General features: G+C 38.0%; 1 protein-coding gene across 1 annotated transcript in view; it reads left to right on the forward strand.

The window, feature by feature from the left end:
- The window catches only part of RYR2 (ryanodine receptor 2), a 542,915-nt gene that overhangs the window by 432,743 nt on the left and 87,867 nt on the right, over window positions 1-22,305 (forward strand). The window contains exons 77-80 of the mRNA XM_060126891.1: window positions 2,289-2,385; window positions 3,972-4,075; window positions 5,611-5,662; window positions 14,784-14,837. Coding sequence (XP_059982874.1) covers window positions 2,289-2,385; window positions 3,972-4,075; window positions 5,611-5,662; window positions 14,784-14,837 — 307 coding nt within the window. The remainder of the gene's footprint in view (window positions 1-2,288; window positions 2,386-3,971; window positions 4,076-5,610; window positions 5,663-14,783; window positions 14,838-22,305) is intronic.

Below are 22,305 nucleotides of genomic sequence, written 5' to 3' on the forward strand. Positions count from 1 at the left end.
GATACAGGAGATATACTTCTTAAAAGAAAAGTAACCCGTGGCATTGAAGTCTAGCCCAGGGTACCATTTCAACCTTCTTGTGATTCTCCTAAGAAGCTGTGCTGTTTCCCACTCTGAGCTTTATACAAGTGGCATCTTCCCCATGTCTGTTAAACAAGGCTCAGCTCAGCTGCATCCCTGTTTTGGACCATCTCTGACCAAGCCACGCCCTTCTACTTCTTCCAAGTTGAAAATGCTTCCTCCTATTTGTTTCTAGGAAACTTTTAAATACCTCTAGTTGTGGGCACTTTCCTATAGTATTGGGGCTGTTTGTCTGTCTGATTCAGACTTTGAGATCCTTTAGAGCTATGTTCAATTTCATATCTTCAGCACCTAGAGCACTGACTTTCAGCAAGTGTTTGAATGAATGAATAACGTAAGTTGGGGAGTAAAAAAAAAAAAAAAAAACAAGACAAAAACATAACTCCTCCCTGCCCCCGGCCACTAACAAAGCAAAACAAACAAAACTTTTCGATTTCACTAAGGCCGGTAAATTCCTTGCCATCTCGTCACTCACTAAGTATAAAATGTATTTGAGTTCCTTCTCAAACCACGTGCTGCTTCTGAATTCTCTGGCTCAATTATGGTGTCACAGTTTAGTCAAATAGAACATTGACCTTGAATTCATATTCTTATTTCTTTTCTGGTTCCTCCTATACAGACATTTTCCAAGTTTCATCAAGTTTTTCTTTTCTTTTCTTTTTTTTTTTTAACAACTCTTGGATTATAATTGCTTTACAATGTTGTATTAGTTTCTGCTGTGCAACAAAGTGAATCAGCTATGTGTATACATATATCCCCATATCCTCTCCCTCTTGCATCTCCCTCCCACCCTCCCTATCCCACCCCTCTAGGTGGACACAAAGCACCGAGCTGATCTCCATGTGCTACGTGGCTGCTTCCCACTAGCTATCTGTTTTACATTTGGTAGTGTGTATATGTCAGTGCCACTCTCTCACTTCTTCCCAGCTTACCCTTCCCCCTCCCCATGTCCTCAAGTCCATTCTCTACGTCTGCGTCTTTATTCCTGCCCTGACACTAGGTTGATCAGTACCGTTTTTTTAGATTCTATGTATATGTGTTAGCATACGGTGTTCAACTTTTCCTTTGAACCGTTTCACATCACCATCCTTCCCTTCAAGGTCACCTCTTCAACTCCCTTTATTGACTCACATCATGTTGATGACAGCAGATTCCGAGGTAGTTTCTACGATGTCACGGAGTCTGCCGTTCCACTGTCTCGGATATAACGTATTCAAAATTGTACCCCTTAGTCCAGTGGGAATATTCTCAGACCTGGTGCTTTTAGGAAATACACTCAAATTTGCTTGAGAAATAGCCAAGGCTCAACCTGTTGAATCAGAATATCCGAGGGCTTCGCATGTGTACTGTTTAAAGGCTTCACAGGGGATTCTGATGTACCAGTAAGGTTGAGCCGCTCTCATGCAAGGATTTATGGCGAGTTCCGGCCGTTCCATCTGTGTTGACGGTTCTTCTCCCTGGATTTCAAGGCCCTTCATAAACCTGTCTACCTTTATGTCTCATGATTCCTTAGCCCGCCTTTGATACTGTTAAGCTCAGCGTTCCATCCTTCAGTGGCGCCGGCTCATTTTAACACGTCTGGTATTCTCTTATGATGTTCCCTCATTGACATGATTTTCTTAGAGTGGAACCTTAGCCATAAATCTCATCAGTTTCACGATGAGTTTTACTTAGGGTTTTAGTCTTCACTGGTCTTCTTTAATTCATAGGCAACCACTTATCGTCAGTATTCTAGGATTTAATCTTTGGATATACACTCCCATAAGGTTCCCTTAATACATTTAGTTTTGTGATCCTCAGGGTCTAAACGATCCATAACATCGTTTATCCAGAGCCACTTTATGTCATAAGAGCTACCATGTAATGAGCATCTATCCAATGTGCTTTACATTCTTTATCTCAGTTTGAGTCTCACAAAACTGACACGTAGATGGGGTTATCCTAGTTTTATAAATGAGAGAAGTGAAAGTCGACAAAGTTGCATAACTTGACCAATGTTACAAAACCTAGAAATAACTAAATCCATGTCAGTGTGTGATCTGAGAAACCTTTCTCTGTCCTCCGTGATATCTTGCTCTCCAGTTGAGAGTGGGAATTTTATTTTTATTTTATTCTTTGAGTGCACAGATAATCCAGTGATAAAGTGCTACTGAATACCTTTTCACTTTAATTAAAAATAACTGTTTGAAATTGTGCTTACCTTTTAGGCATCGGGCTGTCAATCTCTTTCTTCAGGGATATGAAAAATCTTGGATTGAGACGGAAGAACATTACTTTGAAGATAAACTGATAGAAGATTTAGCGGTACATTTTTAATGGGGTTAGAAGATGAAAGAAAGTCTGGGCTTGGTGGGATAACATTGGTGTGAGCCATTTATCTTATAACATTGAAGAGAAAACATCATTGCAGTGTGTGGTCCTTAGGAAACTTTATTCTCGATTGTTATTGCATGCAGTGTTTAGGGAAAAATTCACTCTTCTTATTTCAAAGAGATCTCATCAGCATCCAGCAATTCAGAATTTAACTAAACTTTGACTCTATTATTCTTTTAAATTCTTCCTCAAAGCACCTTCAGACACCTCCGAACCAGGATATTACTATAAAAGCTGAACCATAAAGAATTATTCACCAAAACTAGATCGAAGGTTGACAAAAGCCAATGAAAAGTAGCTGGTTGTTAAACATAGACAGGGCAGAGAATGATAGATTGGGTACAGGATGAGCAGGAAGTCATGGTAAATATAGTATAAACGGCAAGTAGAATGTTTCAGTCCAACCATGCTGATGAGGAGGCTTGTGTTACTGAGAGTGCTTCACTCGGGAGCCATTGTCTTAATTTTTTATGAGCTGTGGACCTATTTAAAAATCTGACCAAGGGCCATCTTAGGAAAATTTATAAGCATATAGTCCTGCAGAATTTTGCAGACTAGTCAGAGGCGTTATGATTCCCAAGTTAAAGACCTCTTGTCTAACAGTTTGTTTTGTTTTGTTTAACTCACAACTTATTAGGGAACATAAAGGATAAACTAATCCAGTTCATAAAACCTTAACCCTGATTACCCCCTTATATTTTAAATGAATTTCATTTCTTTTTAAAATCAAAACCTGTAGAATATTAGAATATTCAACCTTGTAGAAATTTACACAGTACCTGCAACATTAAGCCTTAAATCCAAGAAAGAACATATTTAGGTAGAGAGAATCTCAGTCTGAATGGGTAATTCTTATGGAGATATAAAATGCATTAAATCGTTCAACAAATGGGATTAATTAATTCTACAGTCAGTAAAAATGCTTCATAATTTTCCTCATGGTACATGTTCTATCCAATAGAATGAAATCACTTTTTTAAGTTTTAAAAGTAACTGAAAATGAGAAAAAATAATGTGTAAGTGATTCAGACATTAACTCATTCAGCATTCTTTGCCTTTCTCTGTCTATGTAGGCAACAAAAATGTTTCATTTGATAATCAGTTTGCCTTGCTACATGAACATTTTTATACTTGGAGTGATGTAGCATTTTATTGCAATTCTTTGTAAATTGAGCCCTCCCTAAAGCTGAAATCCGTGTAGCAGATACACTTTTCAGTTAGTTATGAATCTGCTTCTAAGAATGGCATTCAGAATTTTTAAATGATGTAAGTCATCTTTGCCCATAGTGTTTTTTGGTCCCATTATTAAATAGCTTTTTTTTTTTTTAAAGCTGCATACTTTTGCGTCGGTAATATAACACACACACGTGCATACACGTGCAGGTACAATGCATATAACACAGACACGCTCACGCACCACAATAGGAAGAGAAAGGCTTTCTTTTTATTTGTTGTTCCTGGGTCTGGGTGAACATTTCACCTAAATGTGAAATTTTATAAATTTGACTTTTGTATAGAAACCTGGAGCAGAACCTCCGGAAGAAGATGAAGGAACTAAGCGGGTTGATCCTCTCCATCAGCTGATACTTCTGTTCAGTCGAACGGCTTTAACGGAGAAATGGTATGGTTGGGAGGATTCACACGAGACGTAGGAAGAACAGATAGAAACCCGTGTCTGAGTGTTCTGTCCGTCACATGTTCCTGTTTCAGTTTCATCTTGTTCTTGGGAGGAGAGAGAAGTGTTCAAAGATAGGACCAGTCTGGCATACACTACGAACCAACGCTCACACAACTTCAGGCTTTAATAGTTACCTACCAAATATTTACCTAGCTCTCATTTTTCTTAACAACATTGTAATTAGCTGGTTGACTTGATTCTGAATCTTCCTGTTGATCACAAACAAGCTTTAGAAAATAAAAGAGCCCAAAGCAAATTTCAGTACCAAAAATGCTTGGAGACCACTGGTGACCCCAAATTTCCTGGGGGGATTCTGTCTCCATTCAGCAGTAAGTCTTAGGAAACTTGAGGAGGTGGGTGCGCCATCCTTTCAGTGGAAGGTTTCTTTGAGATCTATTTTATGGGCATTCTCCATTTTTCTTGGTTCCTACAGTCTTGGTCATATGAATTCACTGAAACCACAAAGGGCAAACCTCTATGGAGTTAAATAAGAAATGCACTCATAAGCCCAGTAATCAAAATGTGCTCAGTATCTGCTCATTGCAGGGGCACCACACAGGCTGATTCTGTAGATGAGCCATGGCGGAGGTTTTAAAACCTTTACCTGCTTCCCTGCCATGGGGGAGAAAGCCTACTTTGCCCCAGGCCTCCCTCATCCTCTGCAGAGAATTTAATTATCAATCCATATCCACATGAGTCTTAAAGAGTTCATCTGACCTCTATGCATGTCGTAATAATGTACATTTCTCCCTCTTAGCTAATGTGATCCATCCTTCTCTCACGATTTCTCTCTCTTTCTCTTATTATTTCCTAACTAACAAAATCATCTCATCCCTAAGCATAGAGCAGCTCCCTGTCTGGCATTGTCAGGTAATGAGGTATTTCTCATAAGTGGATTTTTCTGATGGCTATAAGTTTAAAACTGCTAAAATAACTTTGCAAAACGTCAGGTATTTTTTGATGGAAGCCTTTCTTCAATGAATTAGTGGTTTCCATAATTTTTCAAAAGAGGATAGTAAACAGATTTTAACCTATCTTAATTTTTAAGAATCATTATGACCATCATATTTTTAAACTACGTAGTAGCATAATAATTGGGGGAATCTTTCCAAAAAATGTCAGATATCACGTCTGCTGTCAAAAGCCCTGACATCATGTAAATTTGCTTGGTTCAACTTTTGTAGTTATAAGAGAATACTAATATTATTACATTTGTGTGTAAATCAATAGATCATTTATTTTGTGAGACTTGAAAGTCTCTTCCGTAAGGTAGGATGGGGCCACTGTTTAGGAAGTCTAAGATCTTTGCTCTCTGATTCTACAATATTTCTGAATAATCGCTTTGCCTGAGTTTTGTGTTTGTTTCTTTTTAAAAAGACATACTTGTTGAAAGATAAAAGTTATTTTATACAATGATGGTGATTTTGCATGTAACTAACCTTCTACTTAAAAACTGATTTTTTTCTTGTTTTTCATAGCAAACTGGAGGAAGATTTTTTATATATGGCTTATGCAGATATTATGGCAAAGGTAAATAAATGTCTTGATTTTAATGGCAAAATATAAGAATCTGTGTGTTTCTAGATTAAAATAAAATATCGTTAAATTTTAGAACCCTACAGGGCATTAATCTGAACTTTCCACTTGTTGCCTGAATATCTCGTCTAACGTTTTTGACAGGTAATCACTGTTTCTTCCTTTAACATTTTATTGATGGAGAGCTCACTGATTTTCCAAAAATTCATTCATTCAACAAATATTCACTCGACATGAAGGTATTGGAGATAATGTGGTGAACCAGAAAGTAACACACACACCCTGCCTTCTTGGAGTTTATCATCTGATGGAGGAGACAAAATTTGAACAAATGATTACAAAAAAACTCTGACAAGTTTAATGGTAGAGAAACAATTAAGAGTAGTGGGAGGGCTTCCCTGGTGGCGCAGTGGTTGAGAGTCCGCCTGCTGATGCAGGGGACAGGGGTTCGTGCCCCGGTCCGGGTAGATCCCACGTGCCACGGAGCGGCTGGGCCCATGAGCCATGGCCGCTGAGCCTGCGCGTCCGGAGCCTGTGCTCCGCAACGGGAGAGACCACAACAGTGAGAGGCCCGTGTACTGCAAAAAATAAAAAAAAAATAAGAGTAGTGGGAGTAGTTTATGTAGCATTAGTCTGAGCTTCAAGGAAGTCCCTAACTGTTGAATGATGAATTGACCATGAAAAAATAGTAATAGCTAGTATTTACTGGGTGCTTATTTTGTTTAATCTCATAACCTGAGAATGAATGAGGGGAAGAGGAGTCAGGTTTCGCTGAGGCTTCTGACTTGGGCAGCTGAGTAGATGGCAGAACCATATTCTAAGGTGGGGATCACCAGAATCATTGCAGGCCTAGAGTGAAGAGGAAAGATGGCAAATTAAATTTTGGACATGTTAGTTAAAAATACCTGTGAGACAGCTAAGTGGAGATGTCTAACATGCAATAAGATAGTCATGTCTGACATTCCACATCTCACAGAAGGCTTAAAATTACAGATTTGGGGGGATTTCCCTGGTGGCACAGTGGCTAAGAATCCGCCTGCCAGTGCAGGGGACATGGGTTTGATCCCTGGTCCAGGAAGATCCCACATGCCACGGAGCATCTAAGCCCATGTGCCACAACTGCTGAGCCTGTGCTCTAGCCCTGCGAGCCACAACTGCTGAGCCCACGTGCCGCAACTACTGAAGCCCGCCTGCCTAGAGCCCGAGCTCCACAGAAAGAGAAGCCACCACAATGAGAAGCCCACGCTCCGCAACGAAGAGTAGCCCCTGCTCGCCGCAACTAGAGAAAGCCTGCGCGCAGCAGCGAAGACCCAACGCAGCCAAAAATAAAATAAATAAAATAAATAAATTTATTTTAAAAATTTAAAAAATAAAATAAGATTACAGTTTTGGGAATTGTCAGCATTAGAAGGTAATTGAAGCCATAGTAGTAGATGATCTTTCCCAGGCAGAGAAGGAAGCGTGAGAAGAACAGGTGGCTAGGACCAAGCCTCTAAAGACATGGATGCTTAAGAGATGGTTAGAATAAAAGGAGCTTCCCTGCCCCACCCCCCAAAAAATAGGAGAGAATCTTAAGTGTGAGATATATAGTAACTGTTGGAGTGTGTGGTCAACAAAATCTTACTCTGCTGAGGGATTGAACCTTATTCAAGGTAAGGATTGAAAATTCTTCAGGATTTATTACATGGACATCATGTGACCATGGTGAGAACAGTTGCAGAGGGTTGTGAGATGGCGCACTGTGGTCCAAGTGTGTATTGTGGGGAAGTAAGTAAGAGTCTCATGTGTGAGTAGATGTGGCATAGACATCTCTTTACTGAGAAGGCTGAGAAGGAGGAGAAAGGTAGAGGGTGATAAATATCTATATAGAATTGTGAGGTTGAAGGGGTATAATTTTTGCCTGTTTGCCTTTTTTTTTAACTTTTTTAAAATAGATTTGAACATGCTTCTGTTCTGGTGGGAAGGACCCAAAAGAGTAGACAAGGGAATAATTTGTGGAGTGAGGCTTTGAGTAGGTGGGAGCAGGGCAGCAGGACAGCTTACAGAGCATAAGAGAAAAGTCGTGGCTTTCCAGCTTTCTTTTAAACCGTAACCCACGGTCAGAAATGCATTTACCAAGTCTATTTATAGAAACATAAAAACAGATACCTTGAAAGAAAATCATCATGAAATTATACTTGGACTGTGAACAGTGCAGTCTGATATTTTCTATTCTATTTAAATAAAAGTTGTTTGAGATCTTGATTCACTAAATAGATTTCACGTCCAGTTAATGGGTTGAAATCCACAGTTTAAAAAACATGAAAACAACCTAAATATCTGTCGACAGATAAATGGTTAAAGAATATGAATTCTATATATATGCAATGGAAAACTACTCGGCCATGAAAAAGAATGAAATCAGGCCATTTGTAGCAACATGGATGGACCTAGAAATTATCGTACTAAGTGAAGTAAGTCAGAAAGAGAGAAATACCATATGGTATTGCTTACATGTGGAATCTAAAATATGACACAGAGAACTTGTCTACAAAACAAACATAGACAACAGACTCGTGGTTGCCAAGGGGGTGGGAGGGGATGGATTTGGAGGTTGGGATTAGAAGATGCAAACTATTATATGTATGTATACCTGAATCACTTTGCTGTACACCAGAAACTAACACAACATTGTAAATCAGCTATACTTCAATAAAATAGATATTAAAAAAACACTAGGTTAAAAGATTAAAGAGGAAGGATATATCCTTCTGTGGAAATTAGGACTGAGTATTGACTGGAAACTAAAATAGAATTCCCAGGCAGTGTGGAAAGCCTGATCGATGTCGTTTTTTATGAATTTGGACAGTACCAGTCTTCTGGTTGTGTGGCTTTTCTCTAGCAGTTCCCAGAACCAAGTGCAGATTCAGAGAAGGCAGGAAGTTAGATGTGTCAAGGATAAGGATTTTTGCCAGACTGTTGTCGAAGGACAGGGGATCACAGGGGTTTTGCGTATCGCTCTGAGAGTGGCTGAGGCATTGGATCTTGGATTCTACCTAGGATAAATAAGGAAATGAGGAAAGAAGGAGCTGATAAGTAAGGAGATTGTAAAGGAGTCCATGGACTGTTGTCCTCGCAGTTGAAGGAGCAGTGAGCAAGTGGGCTAAAAAGGGAGAAGCTCCTGTTTTGAGAGTAGGAGATTCCCGATGGTTCAGGTTCTTCCTTGTGACTGGACCAGAAGCAGCCTCTGCATGTGTCCTGGTTGAATCCTGAAGTTTCATCTCTTTTGATAAGTGATCAAATATTTGATGATGCTTTTTCTCAAGATTCTCCCTTCATAATTAAATAATCTTGTTCCTTTTATTGTTTAATGTGTCCCAGGAATGCTAAGCTTCCATTACTCAGTTCATTCTTCTCTCAATCATCTAGCAATATGCGCCCCCCAGAAATTACTTGAACACACTGTGCTGGCTGTGAGTTCACCTGTGTAGTGCACACTGGGACTTTATCCTCGCTTATTCTGCCTTGGAATTCTATATATTTACAATAAATTGTAAGAATTCACTGGTTTTTTGGCAGCCAGATTACGTTTTTGTCAAGAGCTTGCATGTTCACCTAAATTCCATGTCATTTATGAATTTCTTCTGAGGTTTACCTCACATACCTGTATTTTGGCAGTTGATATACTCTTTAAGTTAAGTATAAGTCATCGTTTCTCTAATTAGAGTTGTACCATTATCCAAGGCCAAAAAAATTTTCTTTAATAAATTTATTTATTTATTTATTTTTGGCTTTGTTGGGTCTTCGTTGCCGCGCACAGGCTTCCTCTCTAGTTGCGGTGAGCGGGGGCTACTCTTCGTTGCGGTGCATGGGCTTCTCACTGCGGTGGCTTCTCTTGTGGAGCTCGGGCTCTAGGCATGTGGGCTTCGGTAGTTGTGGCACGCAGGCTTGGTGGTTGTGGCTCGCGGGCTCTAGTGCGCAGACTCAGTAGTTGTGGCACACGGGCTTAGCTGCTCCACGGAATGTGCGATCTTCCTGGACCAGGGATCAAACCCATGTCCCCTGAACTAGCAGGCAGATTCTTAACCACTGCGCTACCAGGGAAGTCCCAAGGCCAAAATACTTTTAAAGTTCATTTCTCTCATCCAGTGTTAAATATTTCTTTCCATTTATGTTAACCACAAACCCATAAGTGTGCTTTCCCTGTGTTTATCTAAGTTGCTAGTTTTGATGATTGATACCAAACTTTTTAGTAAGTAGTTTTTGGAGGCTGCCTTTCTTCACTTTGACAGTCTGCATTCCAGGAGTCTGAAACTTTCTCTTGGTCTTCATGGTTTCTCAGAGTTTACCAGTGGTCATTTTACATTCACATATGATTATTTTTGCCCTGAATCTTGACACTTGAACTCTGTTCAAGAGACTTATGTCTTCCTTTTCCATTTGCAGGACTTTATGAAGGCAACATTTACATATTAGTTGGTTTTTGTTTTCAGTTTTCATTTTCCATAGGAGCCCAGAATTGGGTTAATCAGAGCTCTGGATTCATGATACACTCTCATCATTGGTCCGTTACATTATGGGCTACCTTTATTCAAAGTAGTTACTTAGTAGTTTCTAATAATATAGTAACTGCTCATAAACTCACCACTCACAAGAAAAGCTAAGACCTTGATAATAACCCTACCTGTAATCATACGGTCCTCTCCATTAACCCATACGCTGCCTCCCCACACAAGGAAATCATCCTCCTGTAGCCCATGTTCAGGATAACCTTGCTTTCCTTTTATATAGTATACATTAGTTATATGAATTTATTAATACATATATTACATATATACATGTGTGTTACGTATATAATTACATATTTTTGAGATTTTACTTGTTTTAACTTTTAAAAGGGCAGTATGCTATATGTAATCTTTTGGTACTTACTTGTTTTACTTACTATTGTTTTCTAAGATTTATTTCTACTCTTGTGTGTGCTGGAGATCATTTGATTTGACTATTACATTCCATTGTGCAACTACACCATAGCTTATCCATTTACTTTTTTGTTGGTAGCCTTTTGCATTGAATCTATGTTTTTGCTGATGTGAAAAAAGATTTTGAAATGCCTATTCTTCTTCATGTCCAAAAGTCAAGGGTCATAGGGTATATGAATATTCAACTTGAGGAGAAGATGCCAAACTGTTTTCCAAAGTCATTGCATTAAATCACATTCCTCCCTGCAATGTTTAAGAGAGATTCTGATGATCTACATCTTCTCCAATATTTGATATTTTATGTTTTATTAATTTTTGTCAACCAGGTGGGTGTAATATAGCATTTCATTGGGGTCTTAATGTTCATTTCTCTTGGCAAGGTAACTTTCATATTTAAAAATCACTTCTCTTTGGTGGTTAAGTCTGAAGCAAACGGCTGATGAGTAGTTCTGCCTTTTCTCTCTATTATTATTATTACAGTTTCTGCTGTAAATCATGTACTTTCTGTTCCTTGTTCTCCTTGCTTTGTGTTTGGCTGTATGTTAAAAAATCATTTTACATCTTTTTTTTTTTTTTTTTTTGCGTTACACGGGCCTCTCACTGTTGTGGCCTCTCCCGTTGTGGAGCACAGGCTCCGGACGCACAGGCTCAGCGGCCATGGCTCACGGGCCCAGCCGCTCCGCAGCATGTGGGATCTTCCTGGACCGGGGCACGAACCCGTGTCCCCTGCATCGGCAGGCGGACTCTCAACCACTGCGCCGCCAGGGAAGCCCACATCTTTGTATTTTTTGAGCCCCACTTTATTTTAACCCTTAGGTTAATTGTTTTCCTGCTTATCTTTCCAACCCCTTCCTTACATCATATATATCTCCTCTTTTGAGCATCTTAGAGAATTTGCAGTGCACCCACATTGGTTTGCTGTTGCCCCTTCCTTTTGTCCTCATTGTGGTCACTCATGCTTGATTCTCAGAATATCTCTGTACTCATCATCCCTTCTGGGCTGTCTGAAGCTGTTCTGTTCTAAGGGAATGGTTTTACCAATTTAAATAAGATAACCATGTGGAAGTATCTAGAATGATACTGTCATAAATTAAACACTCAATAATGTTTTCAGTCTTTTGAGTTTCTGGCTAAGGAAGGAAAATGTTTCCTCTTCTTTCTCTTATAACTTACTGAAAGGTACACATTAAGTTATACCTAGTGTTTCGTTCTTTGCTGGTTAAAATGATAAAATGCCAGGATCACTTTCTTATGAGATTTCTCTTTTCTATCTCACCCAAAACTTAGTTTTAAATCCATCCTGAAAGTTTCTTTTTGCTTCCTCTGTCTTCTGAGGAGTGACTGCAATCAGAAAGGCAACTGAAGAACGTATGACATACACTTGTTTTGCAGAATGAAATTTCCAGCGGATAGTGGCAAGGTGAAGTGCCCCAGTTACTGCTTCATGAATTCTCCTTGCCAGTTTTGAGTTTTGATCCAGATATCTGAATGTCTGAAGTATCGTCTGTTTCGGTCTTCTCTAATTTTTTCCTTCTAAATTCTCTATTTCATGCTTCTGCCCCTTTATGTATGGGTTTTATTCACTTTTTTCCTTCCTGGAGTACGATATCACTCTTCCTTGCCTAGAATTGATCCTTTTGATCCAGAAAGTTAAGTCCTGTGTTGCAGGACCATCTGATAGATCCTACTGTTTACTTAGCATTATCACACAAATTGCGTGGATGCAGTTTGCTATTGAAAAACGTTGTGTCCTATGCCTGTAAATCCCTCTGTTTCTGGTCAGTACATTAAAAAGTGCTAGACATCCTCTATAGTTTTCTAGTGGTCCCAGCATGCCCCATGGCAATCAGGACAAGTTTAAAGTGGTTTATGGGTTTATTGAATTTTTTCAGATAGGTCTCCAAATAGATTCAGGTTTAATAGGTTATTTTAAAAATCAAAATTTTAACTTCATTAGAAGAGAATCTCACTAAATTTTCTTAGGAAAGTTTTAGAAAACAGTTTAAGGTATTTTGTTTCGAAATAACTCTTTGTAAAAAATATCTGTCAGAGACTTCCTAGGTGGTCCCAGTGGTTAAGACTGTACTTCCACTGCAGGGGGCACGGGTTTGATCTGTGGTCACGGAACTAAGATTCCACGTGCCACACGGCCAAAAAAATGTGTGTGTGTATATTTATATATATGTGTGTGTGTGTGTGTGTGTGTGTCAGCTAGAGCTCTAAATTCCTTTACATAAAAGCAAACATATCATATGAATTTTATAGCTTAAAAGCATATCATTATAACTCAAAATGCCAACTTTTCTAAATGTATTCTTCAACTCAAGCCTTGTTCCCAGTATTTCTGAAGGTAATGAAATTTGTATAGGAGATGATGTGTTTCAGAAAATGTGTAACTTTATATTCTTAAGAGACATTTTGTATTGGTATTCTAATTTGATTAGATAGTTATCATGCTTGTTACTTGATAAAATCCCTATGTTTCACTCCTAATTTATAATGCATGTGAAGGAAGCATTATGTAGGTAATCTAAAAGGAGCAGCTCAGCCAGAATTCCTCTGCATTCAACATTATATGTACAATATTTATGGAGGGTTACAGATTTGCCTTCCAGATACGTTTTGCCAAACTTCTCATGTGTATTTATTTTCAAAATCCTGGTTAACTGTTGACACGGGAGTCAAGGTGACATTAACATATAGTCAAAAAGTTCCTGCACTCTGAATGAATAATTAACATCTTGGATTTTGTGCTGAAACATACTATTTAGCAACTTTTCCATGTAGTGAAATTGTCACAGGTCTGTGTCCCCTTATTTTCTCCTTTGCAAACCATGTCCACATTCTCATGAAATGGAGAGGGCGATGCTCAGTACATGTTTGTTGAATGAATGAAAGAATGTAACAAACCTTTCAGCATTTATCACTGAGTCTGGTAGAAGGATCACATTTTGTACCCTGGCTCCCATTTCTACTTCACGTATGTACTCAAAGTACTGTGAATCATTGAGTTAAAAGTATTTTTCTGATTTGTAAGTTATACTTAACCACTTCCATGAGTTTCATGGATACACTGAGTGTTTACCAACCATAAAAAAAATCCTTAGAAGGGTTGCAGTAATCTAACCTAGAAGAGCGTTAGGTTCTTCCTAGCACAGGTATTGGCTGATGACCTGCTTCCTTTGGTCAACACGGTACTCCTAGTACCAAACCATGATAATAATAGCAGTTGAGATTTATTAAAAGCTTATTGTTTTTCAGGTACTTGTTCCTAAGTGGCAAACAATTTCCATATATTAATTCATGTGATTCTCTCAGGAACATGGTTACTTTTTTTTTTATTATTTCCACTTTAAATATGAGGAAGCGGAGACCCAGAGAGGGAAAGGAACTTGCCCGAGACTAAACAGCTCATACATGCAGCATCAGGATTTGAACCAGGCGCTCTGTATCCTCAGGCCATGTTCCTAACCACCAAACAGCTCTGCTTCCTTAGCAAGCAAAATTTTCAGCTGTGGGAATTAGATAAGAATACATGCACAGCTCCTTTACCATTTCTGGGAAAATAACTCAAAATAATGAAATTGCCTGTTTTATCATTTTTCTGTGAAAGAATAATCTTGGTAGCAGTTGGAATTTTACTTTCCTCCTTTGGACCAAATACAATAAAAAATGAACTTAACAACAACAAGAAAAAGATGACAAGATTCACTTTAAGTAATGGACACTGCTTTCTTTTAATTTTAGTTCATAGTTATTAAATGTATCTGTATTAACACATTGTAAAGGAAGCACAAAAAAGGAGAAAACAGTGATCCTTGTTTTTAAGGCTTGTAACTTGATTTGCACAAGGAAAATGCATGAATAAGTAGTATGTGTAGTGTGATACAGACCTCATAAATATCTCCATGGTATATATAAAATTGGTAATTTAGCATTTTAATTTTGTATATGCACAGTATAATTTTCTTTTAGGCCACAGATTCATTGATCATGTCATCTAAGCTTATTATATATAATGTACATATTTAAACAATATTGATGATAAACTAACACAAATGATTCAGTATTCTGTGCTAAATTCTTTTATATTTTCTGCCTCAACATATTCTTATCCTGTTGACCTTTTCAAAACATTTTTTTACATGTATCAGAGTTGTCATGACGAGGAAGACGATGATGGGGAAGAGGAAGTAAAGAGTTTTGAAGTAAGATGAATCTTTCTATATTTGTTTTTTGTCTACGTTGAAACATTGTTTCATAGCTTATAACTGACATTTATGTTTCTTGCTTCATGGCTTATTGCAGCTTATTGTGTCAAGGAACTGCATGTCAGAAGCTGGATGGACAAATTTGAGTCCTAACATTTGCTGAAGTTAAGACCAAGGAACATAGACTAGTTAAAGAATCAAATAAAACCCATATGTTCAGAATGAGTGTTCCTGAGAGCCCTCAGAGATGAGGTTGCTTTAAATTGTTCTCATCTCAGTGAATGATGTGATCTGAAATTTCCAACAGACGTGGCAGAAAAATGTTTATGGAAGAGCAACATGACATCAAGTTTCTCATTAAACCCTTGGTTTGATTTTTTTTTTTTCTAAATCGAAGAAGACTTAAAGATTTAGCCTCTTTTGACTTCTGCCCAATTAGGTCACTCATTCCCTGTACATATGTAGGTGGTGGCACACAGTGCAGTTTGCTTGCATGAGGCAGGATTGCATATATTCCTAGGGCTATGTTCTATTTTATGATTATTTCCTCAAACCTTCTCAGATCTTACATTTCCGTATAATTCGAAATACTGCTCAATATTCATTAGCCAAAGGGAAAGTAAATATTATTTTCCCCCTTTGCTTAGGCTGCACTTTTGCTTTTTATAAGAAAGACCAGCTGTTGCCAACTACCCTCTCCTTATTTATTGGTTCTTTTTTTTTGGAATTTTCAAAAAGAAATTAAATGGAAGGAAATGGATTAGACTTTTTTTTTTTTTTTTTTTTTTTGCTGCTATTAATTTACATGTCTGCTTTGAGCTAGAAGTCTGGAAATATATTAGTAGCCAGCTGTTAAGTCTTTAATTAAAGTGGACCCACAAAAAAGTGGTAGGTGAGGAGTAGATATTGAGTAGTGCCCCTTTCAGGAATAATTGGATGTGAGCATCTCTGCAGCATTGCATTGAAGTCATTGTGTAAAAAAATACCAAATCAAACTAATTTGGGAATGACCCATGACTATTGCTGGCTGAGAAAAATGCCTTAAGGTTAATTTCCTGGATGACACTATAATCTTTTCTAATGTATGTGTATTTCTAGTCTCAACTCCATCTTCATTGATGAGAAACTGAGCTAAATTAGAATGAGCTGTGCGCAGCAGATAATACTATTTTTCTGACGTGCACACCATTTATGGTCTGTCGGTTGTCTTCCGAGCAATTGTTTATTGCTATTTTGCTTCTTGTCTTCATCCTTCCTTAAGGTCACAGGATCCCAACGCAGCAAGGTAAAACTATATATATATGTGTATTTGTCTGGGTCTGAGTTTCAGTTTCTTGTGACATTTACCTTTGTTAGACCCAACATCTTGGATTCTTTTTTGTAAAAAAGAAAAAAAAAAAAGTCTTGCAATCTTTCTACCAAGTTTGTAGCTCCAATGCAGTTTGTCTCTTCAGTATCCCTTCCTTGACCTAGGTTTATTCTTCTTGCAATTTAAATGACTCCTAATTTGAAATTTTATCCTCTGTGTTGACTTTGAGCTGTGTACTATGCTGAGATGAAAGAGTCCACCCTTCCGGTGATTAAATTTTAGCTGGTGACTTTTCAGTGCAACATTTCATGCCTCGTCTCTCTTGAGGGTTTTTATACCAGTCTTATTACTAGAAAAGAGATACGATATATGGCATTGCTGGTGGGATTGGAAATAATCCTCTTTTCCGTTGTGCTAGTAATTGGAGAGGATATTCCATGATTTCAGTGTTAATTTAGCATTTCCTTATAGTGAAGAACTAGATGACTCTTTCTGTCTCTGAGTATTCTGAAGAGCTAAGTACCTGGAAAATTTGCTAAGAGAAAACATTTTGGTCTAGAATCACAAAAATTTTCCTTTCATATGAACCCTGTTAAGCTTACATTTTATTTTCATGAGACTATTTAGTTGGAAAATCGATCATAAACATCCCAGGAAAAAAATACCTACAATGACTTTATTTAAAGAAAAGAGAAAGCTTTTCTGTTTTTAAGTGTAAAGTGTTCTTTTTTGCCTTCTACTTTAAAAAGTGAAATATTTTCTGTTAAGATGAATTTAGAATGTCATAAAGAATCTACTTAGAAGGAACAAATTATAATGCTTTTAACTCACTATTATATTTGGAGGACTATATTGTTCTCATAGCATTTTAAAATTTGAGTTCATGCAGATGTGATCAGGTTTAGCTCTAACCAGATGGATATAATTTAATGGCATATAATAGACATAACAGTTAATTATAGATTATGGGTTTAAATCAGTAGTTATAATGGGCGTGATCCTAATTTGCTGGATTTTTATAGTTTTATCACTAATGATCTCAGATAGAATTCCTGTGACTTGTTGAGGGTTGAAAGCATAAAGGGACTTCCTAACATCCACCAAGATTTGATTTCACGGATAGCACTGAAATTCATTCCCAAGAATATTGATTTAGACGGAGACATTAGAAAGGTTCCCTATTCAGAAAAGAAGTCTGGGAGTAACTAGTAGTGGAATCTTAGCCTGTACAGTGTAGGATTCAGGTCATACTGAGAACAAGAAATCGGGAGATGTACGGCGCCCCGCCTGGGAGAATGGGCTACATGCCTTGGATTTAGGATGGTGGGAGAGAAGTTCACCTAATGGTGAAACCTGGTAATTAATCCCCCAAAAAAGGAGGTAGAGACCAGCCGGTGTGACTGTCCCAGAAAGAGACAGGATTTTAGAGTTGCCAGTGGTGCCACATACTCGTACGCATAACACAATAGAAGAGATTTGGGACTTTTCACTTCTTAACCAATGCTTGACTGACTCTCCGTGTGATTTCTATACTATAACTCATCATTTATGCCTAATCTGTGGAATAGTCTATTTGCAAAATACACACTCTGTGAGTAAACAATATGAACTCTGCCCAAGCCGAAGAATGAGGCCGTGTTTTTAGAGCTGACAGAGAACCAATCACCTGCAAAGAGGGTTTTGTCTGAGGTTGGCCCTGTGATGACAGCAACACCACTGAAAAATTGGACTAGACAACTGGATTATTGCTTTCTCTTTATAAATTTAGTAATGGACCAGACTTTTTACATTGAGATGTCTGGTTGTTTAACATTATTTAGTATAGTCTAAATAGTGGAATTTTTCATCTAAGTTATAATGAATTTGAAAGGTCGCTTGGCAGTTTCAATAATTCTTAAAACAAATTATGTTAAATAAATTTTGGAATAACATAGTGCGCTAATTGAATTTTATCCCTATAACTGGCTGATTATTAATATTTGCTGTACTTTCCACTTAAATTATCTATAAGAATATTGAGAAGAAAGAAGTAGATATAAAAAGGTAGCATTATAAAGAAAATTTCCATGAGGAGTAACATAAATAAAGCTCAAAAAACATGGAAAACAGGGAGTGGAGGCTAAAATGCCTAGTATTTACCAGCTCTTCTTCCATCACATGTATGTTTTACTGACATGATCCTGTTAAAACTTGCCTGATTTAAGTTGATAATTTAATTCCCAGCTTCATCTATTTATATGTATATAACTACTTATTTGAAAATTTAATTGCATATTTAGTTAGTAATTATATATAACTCTTTTTAGACTTGAGACTACTTCAATATTAAAACTATGAAAACGGACAGTTAAATATTATAAAGAGGCCAATATTAATTGAAAGGGAAGAAACATTTTAGCAATTACCCAAAATGTTAATTACTACAGTGGATTACTTTATTCGGCTTTGAGCTTTTCATAAGCCAAAACAAATAATAACAAAGTAATATTTCAAGTCGAATGACTTTTCTGAGCACGATCTCACGTAGAACAAGAAAGAGCTTTGGTACCACAGTGGACCACATTTTAAAATGATGATTTTGCAAGACATATAGCAACATTCTTCTGATGGTTGCTTCTCCTACTGCCATTCTTCCAAATCTGAGGGTGCAACGTTCAATGATAATATTCCACACAAAAGCTTTCATTGAATTAAGTACTTTAATATAGATTTACTACTTATGGAAAAACCTAAATTAATGACGGTGAAGCTTAAGTAAATCTAGAGGAATGGACCATTAACTCGCCTTCTAGACCATCTTTCTCAACTATTAAGCAAGTTGCATCATCCTTTGGCAAATGCCCAGTTTCTACTTCACAGATGAATTCTCTGGTGAGTCCCTGAGGTGCTATCATTCTGTCCTACTGATTAAAGAGAACTTCTTGTGTCTTAAATGCCAAATATGCCTGTGAAAGAGTTGATATTTTGTTATAAAAATTTAGGAGACTAACCTATGACATCATACCCACTACGTACTCAGGCCAATACCCAGCTCATATTCTAAAGTATGTACCATGAGGTGTGAAAGAATTCATTTAGGTCTAAAATGTCTTAAAAGACTGATGTTACATAGCTCTACACACTGATAAAAGCACTTTTGTCTGGCCCCTCCAATGATCTAAATTTTTTTTTTTTTTTTTTTGCGGTACGCAGGCCTCTCACTGTTGTGGCCTCTCCCGTTGCGGAGCACAGGCTCCGGACGCCCAGGCTCAGCGGCCGTGGCTCACAGGCCCAGCCGCTCCGCGGCCTGTGGGATCTTCCCGGACCGGGGCACGAACCCGTGTCCCCTGCATCGGCAGGCGGACTCTCAACCACTGCACCACCAGGGAAGCCCCCAATGATCTAAATTTGAATATATTCAATTTTTTGTAATTCTACAAGAATGAATTGGCTATAAGATGTTCCCTCTCCGATAGCTACATAATTTGATCTTTGAATGGGCTTATTTACTTGTGTTCATAGGAACACACCAATTTAGATTAGCAGGGCTTCCTGAATCTTACCAAAGAGAACGATTAAATATGAAAAAATTGAAGATAAAGCTACGGATATAAAACATTGAAACAATTATCTCTTTTATCAAGAAAATTTACACTTCTTTAGTTTCTACTGTGGAAGCTCTGTGGTGTCAAAATATGGACCCTAGAGTGTTGAGTTGCTTGTCATACTGTTGAATCATAGAGGGGAGAGGGGGAAGGAATTTTCATGGCCAGTGTTCTCCAATACTCATGCTTATTGCTGCAATCTGCCAACTGCATTTTTATATACTGAAATTGTTGATCTGCAGTAATACCCTCCTGTCTTAGCCCACGTTCCCTAGAAAACAGAGCAAAGAGGTTATTTGCTAACACTCTACTGGGGTTGGAGGTGTTAAAATCTCAGGGGAGTAAGAGTGAGGGAGAACGAGAACTGATACAGGGAAGCAGAGAGAATGCAGTAATGCATTCTTGAGCTGACCAGCTAACCACAACTAACCAGCCATACAGCTAGTTGCTAGATTGTGTTGGATGCCCCTGGAGAGGCTATATGCATCCTGGAACAGCACCTCCTGGGGAGCAACCAGGAACACTTTATCTGCTGGTTTCCTCCCACCTCCTATCTCTTATTGGTTACAGGGTGTTAATTTCTTCATACTTCCTGCTGATATTAACCAGCTCTTCCAGGTGACCCCTGGGGAAGCCAGAGCCAGCTTGGGTCCAGCCTGCCGAGTGTCCAGGCACTGCAGTCTCTCCATTTGCATCAGCATGTGGTTTCCTTAGACAGTGGTAGTGGTGATAAGAGCCAGCTTTCGTAAGCACAGTAATGGTGCAAAAGCCATTTCTGGGGCCACTGTACTTAAGAAGCAAGGCAAGTCGCTAAGACTTGGAGAGAAGGGGGTTCAGTGTGGGCTGGAGTACTGGTCCTGATACAAGGAAAATTCCCCAAAGCACAGACCTCTGTATTGTGTATGGTAATTTATGCATATGAATGTGTAGACCTAAATAGCATGTGAATATGTAGACAACACATATTTAAACATATAATGGTGCATTTTTGACATGCACAGTAATTTGGCTGCATGTGCTATTGTTTGTAAAAATAATCCCAGTGGAGATTGACATATACACACTGCTATATTTAAAATAGATAACCAACAAGGACATACTGTATACACAGGGAGCTCTGCTCAATAATCTGTAATAACCTAAATGGGAAAAGAATTTGTAAAAGAATAGATACATGTATGTGTATAACTGAATCTCTTAGCTGTACACCTAAAACCAACACAACATTGTTAATCAACTATACTCCAACATAAAATAAAAATTAAAAAAAATAATCCCAGTTGAAGCTTATGCTTGGCCACATGATTTACAGAAAATGGGATCCAGCAGAGTCAGTAAGAGCACAGACACTCAAATAGACCAGCTGTGTTTGCATCCCAGCTCCACCATATGGCTGTATGATCTTAAGCCTCAATTCTCCTATCTATAAAATGGGACTAATTAAGGTCTCTATTGCATAGGATTGTGATGAGGATTAAATTAGTTAATGTATATAATCCACTCAGAACATTGCCTATCACATAACAAACTCTGTAAGTATTTGCTATTATCATTACATTTAATCAATTTCACTTCCTTACTGAAATCAAGCCAGAGAAGCCCAATGAGAGGAAATCTTTTATCATAATGAGCACAGAACCTCCCAAGGCAGGACACCTGAGTTCTCATCTGGGTGCTAACCAGGTGACCTTCAGCAGGTCACATTTAATTACCCTGTACCTCAGCCTTTTCATCTTTGAACTGAAAGCTTTGAACTGGATGTTCTCAGGGGGTAATATCCACCTTTAAACCTGTCTGATTTGCTGTTTTTGAGTAAGTTCATTTTTCAGGGCAATTTCATAACTCTTCTAAGTGCATAAGTACCGATCAGAAGCTTGCAAATGTTCGTTACTTCTGATCTTTTGTGAAGGGGTGAAAAAGAAAATAAACTCCATGCTTTTTTAGTATAGGAATGTCACAATGAAAATGATTTGTAGAAAATAATGTCTAGCTTCTGCCCTTGTATCTCTACCTTTTCCTCATTTGGTATTTAAAATATCACACAATCATACATAATACAGTTAGATGAAGAAAAAAAAGTGTTGAGGGATGAAAAGCATTTAGGGACACAAAGTAGAGCCTTCCAAGAATGTGATTGATCCAGAAACCCATGCCACAGAGTCTTGCTAATTTGCTGCAGGTTGTCAGTACTAGTGATTCCGAGGTTTCTAGGAGTCTGCATAAAATCGTATAAATGTAAAAGTTTCCTATATCAATAGAATACTGAGACAGTCTTCTTGTTTGGGAGAAACAGCAATTCCTGAAGCATTTTTCCCTTTGTAACCTTGGAATAATTTAAAGACTAAACTACAGGTTGAAGGTATAGTGTTATATTTAAGAACCTTCAGCAATTCAAGCGGAATTTGGAGTGCGGCAGGGCGAGGAACGCTACTTTTAAAAAGGTCCTTTAAAAAGTACTTTCAAGGTGCTGTTTCCCTGAATAAGATACTTTAAAAAAGATCTGTCTCCAATTTGCTTAGAAAAGCTAATCTGCAGTATATTTGAAATGAAAGAATTTTTTTCTTTCCACATA

This window comes from Lagenorhynchus albirostris, chromosome 16 (genome assembly GCF_949774975.1).
Source record: "Lagenorhynchus albirostris chromosome 16, mLagAlb1.1, whole genome shotgun sequence".
Classification (NCBI taxonomy): domain Eukaryota; kingdom Metazoa; phylum Chordata; class Mammalia; order Artiodactyla; family Delphinidae; genus Lagenorhynchus; species Lagenorhynchus albirostris.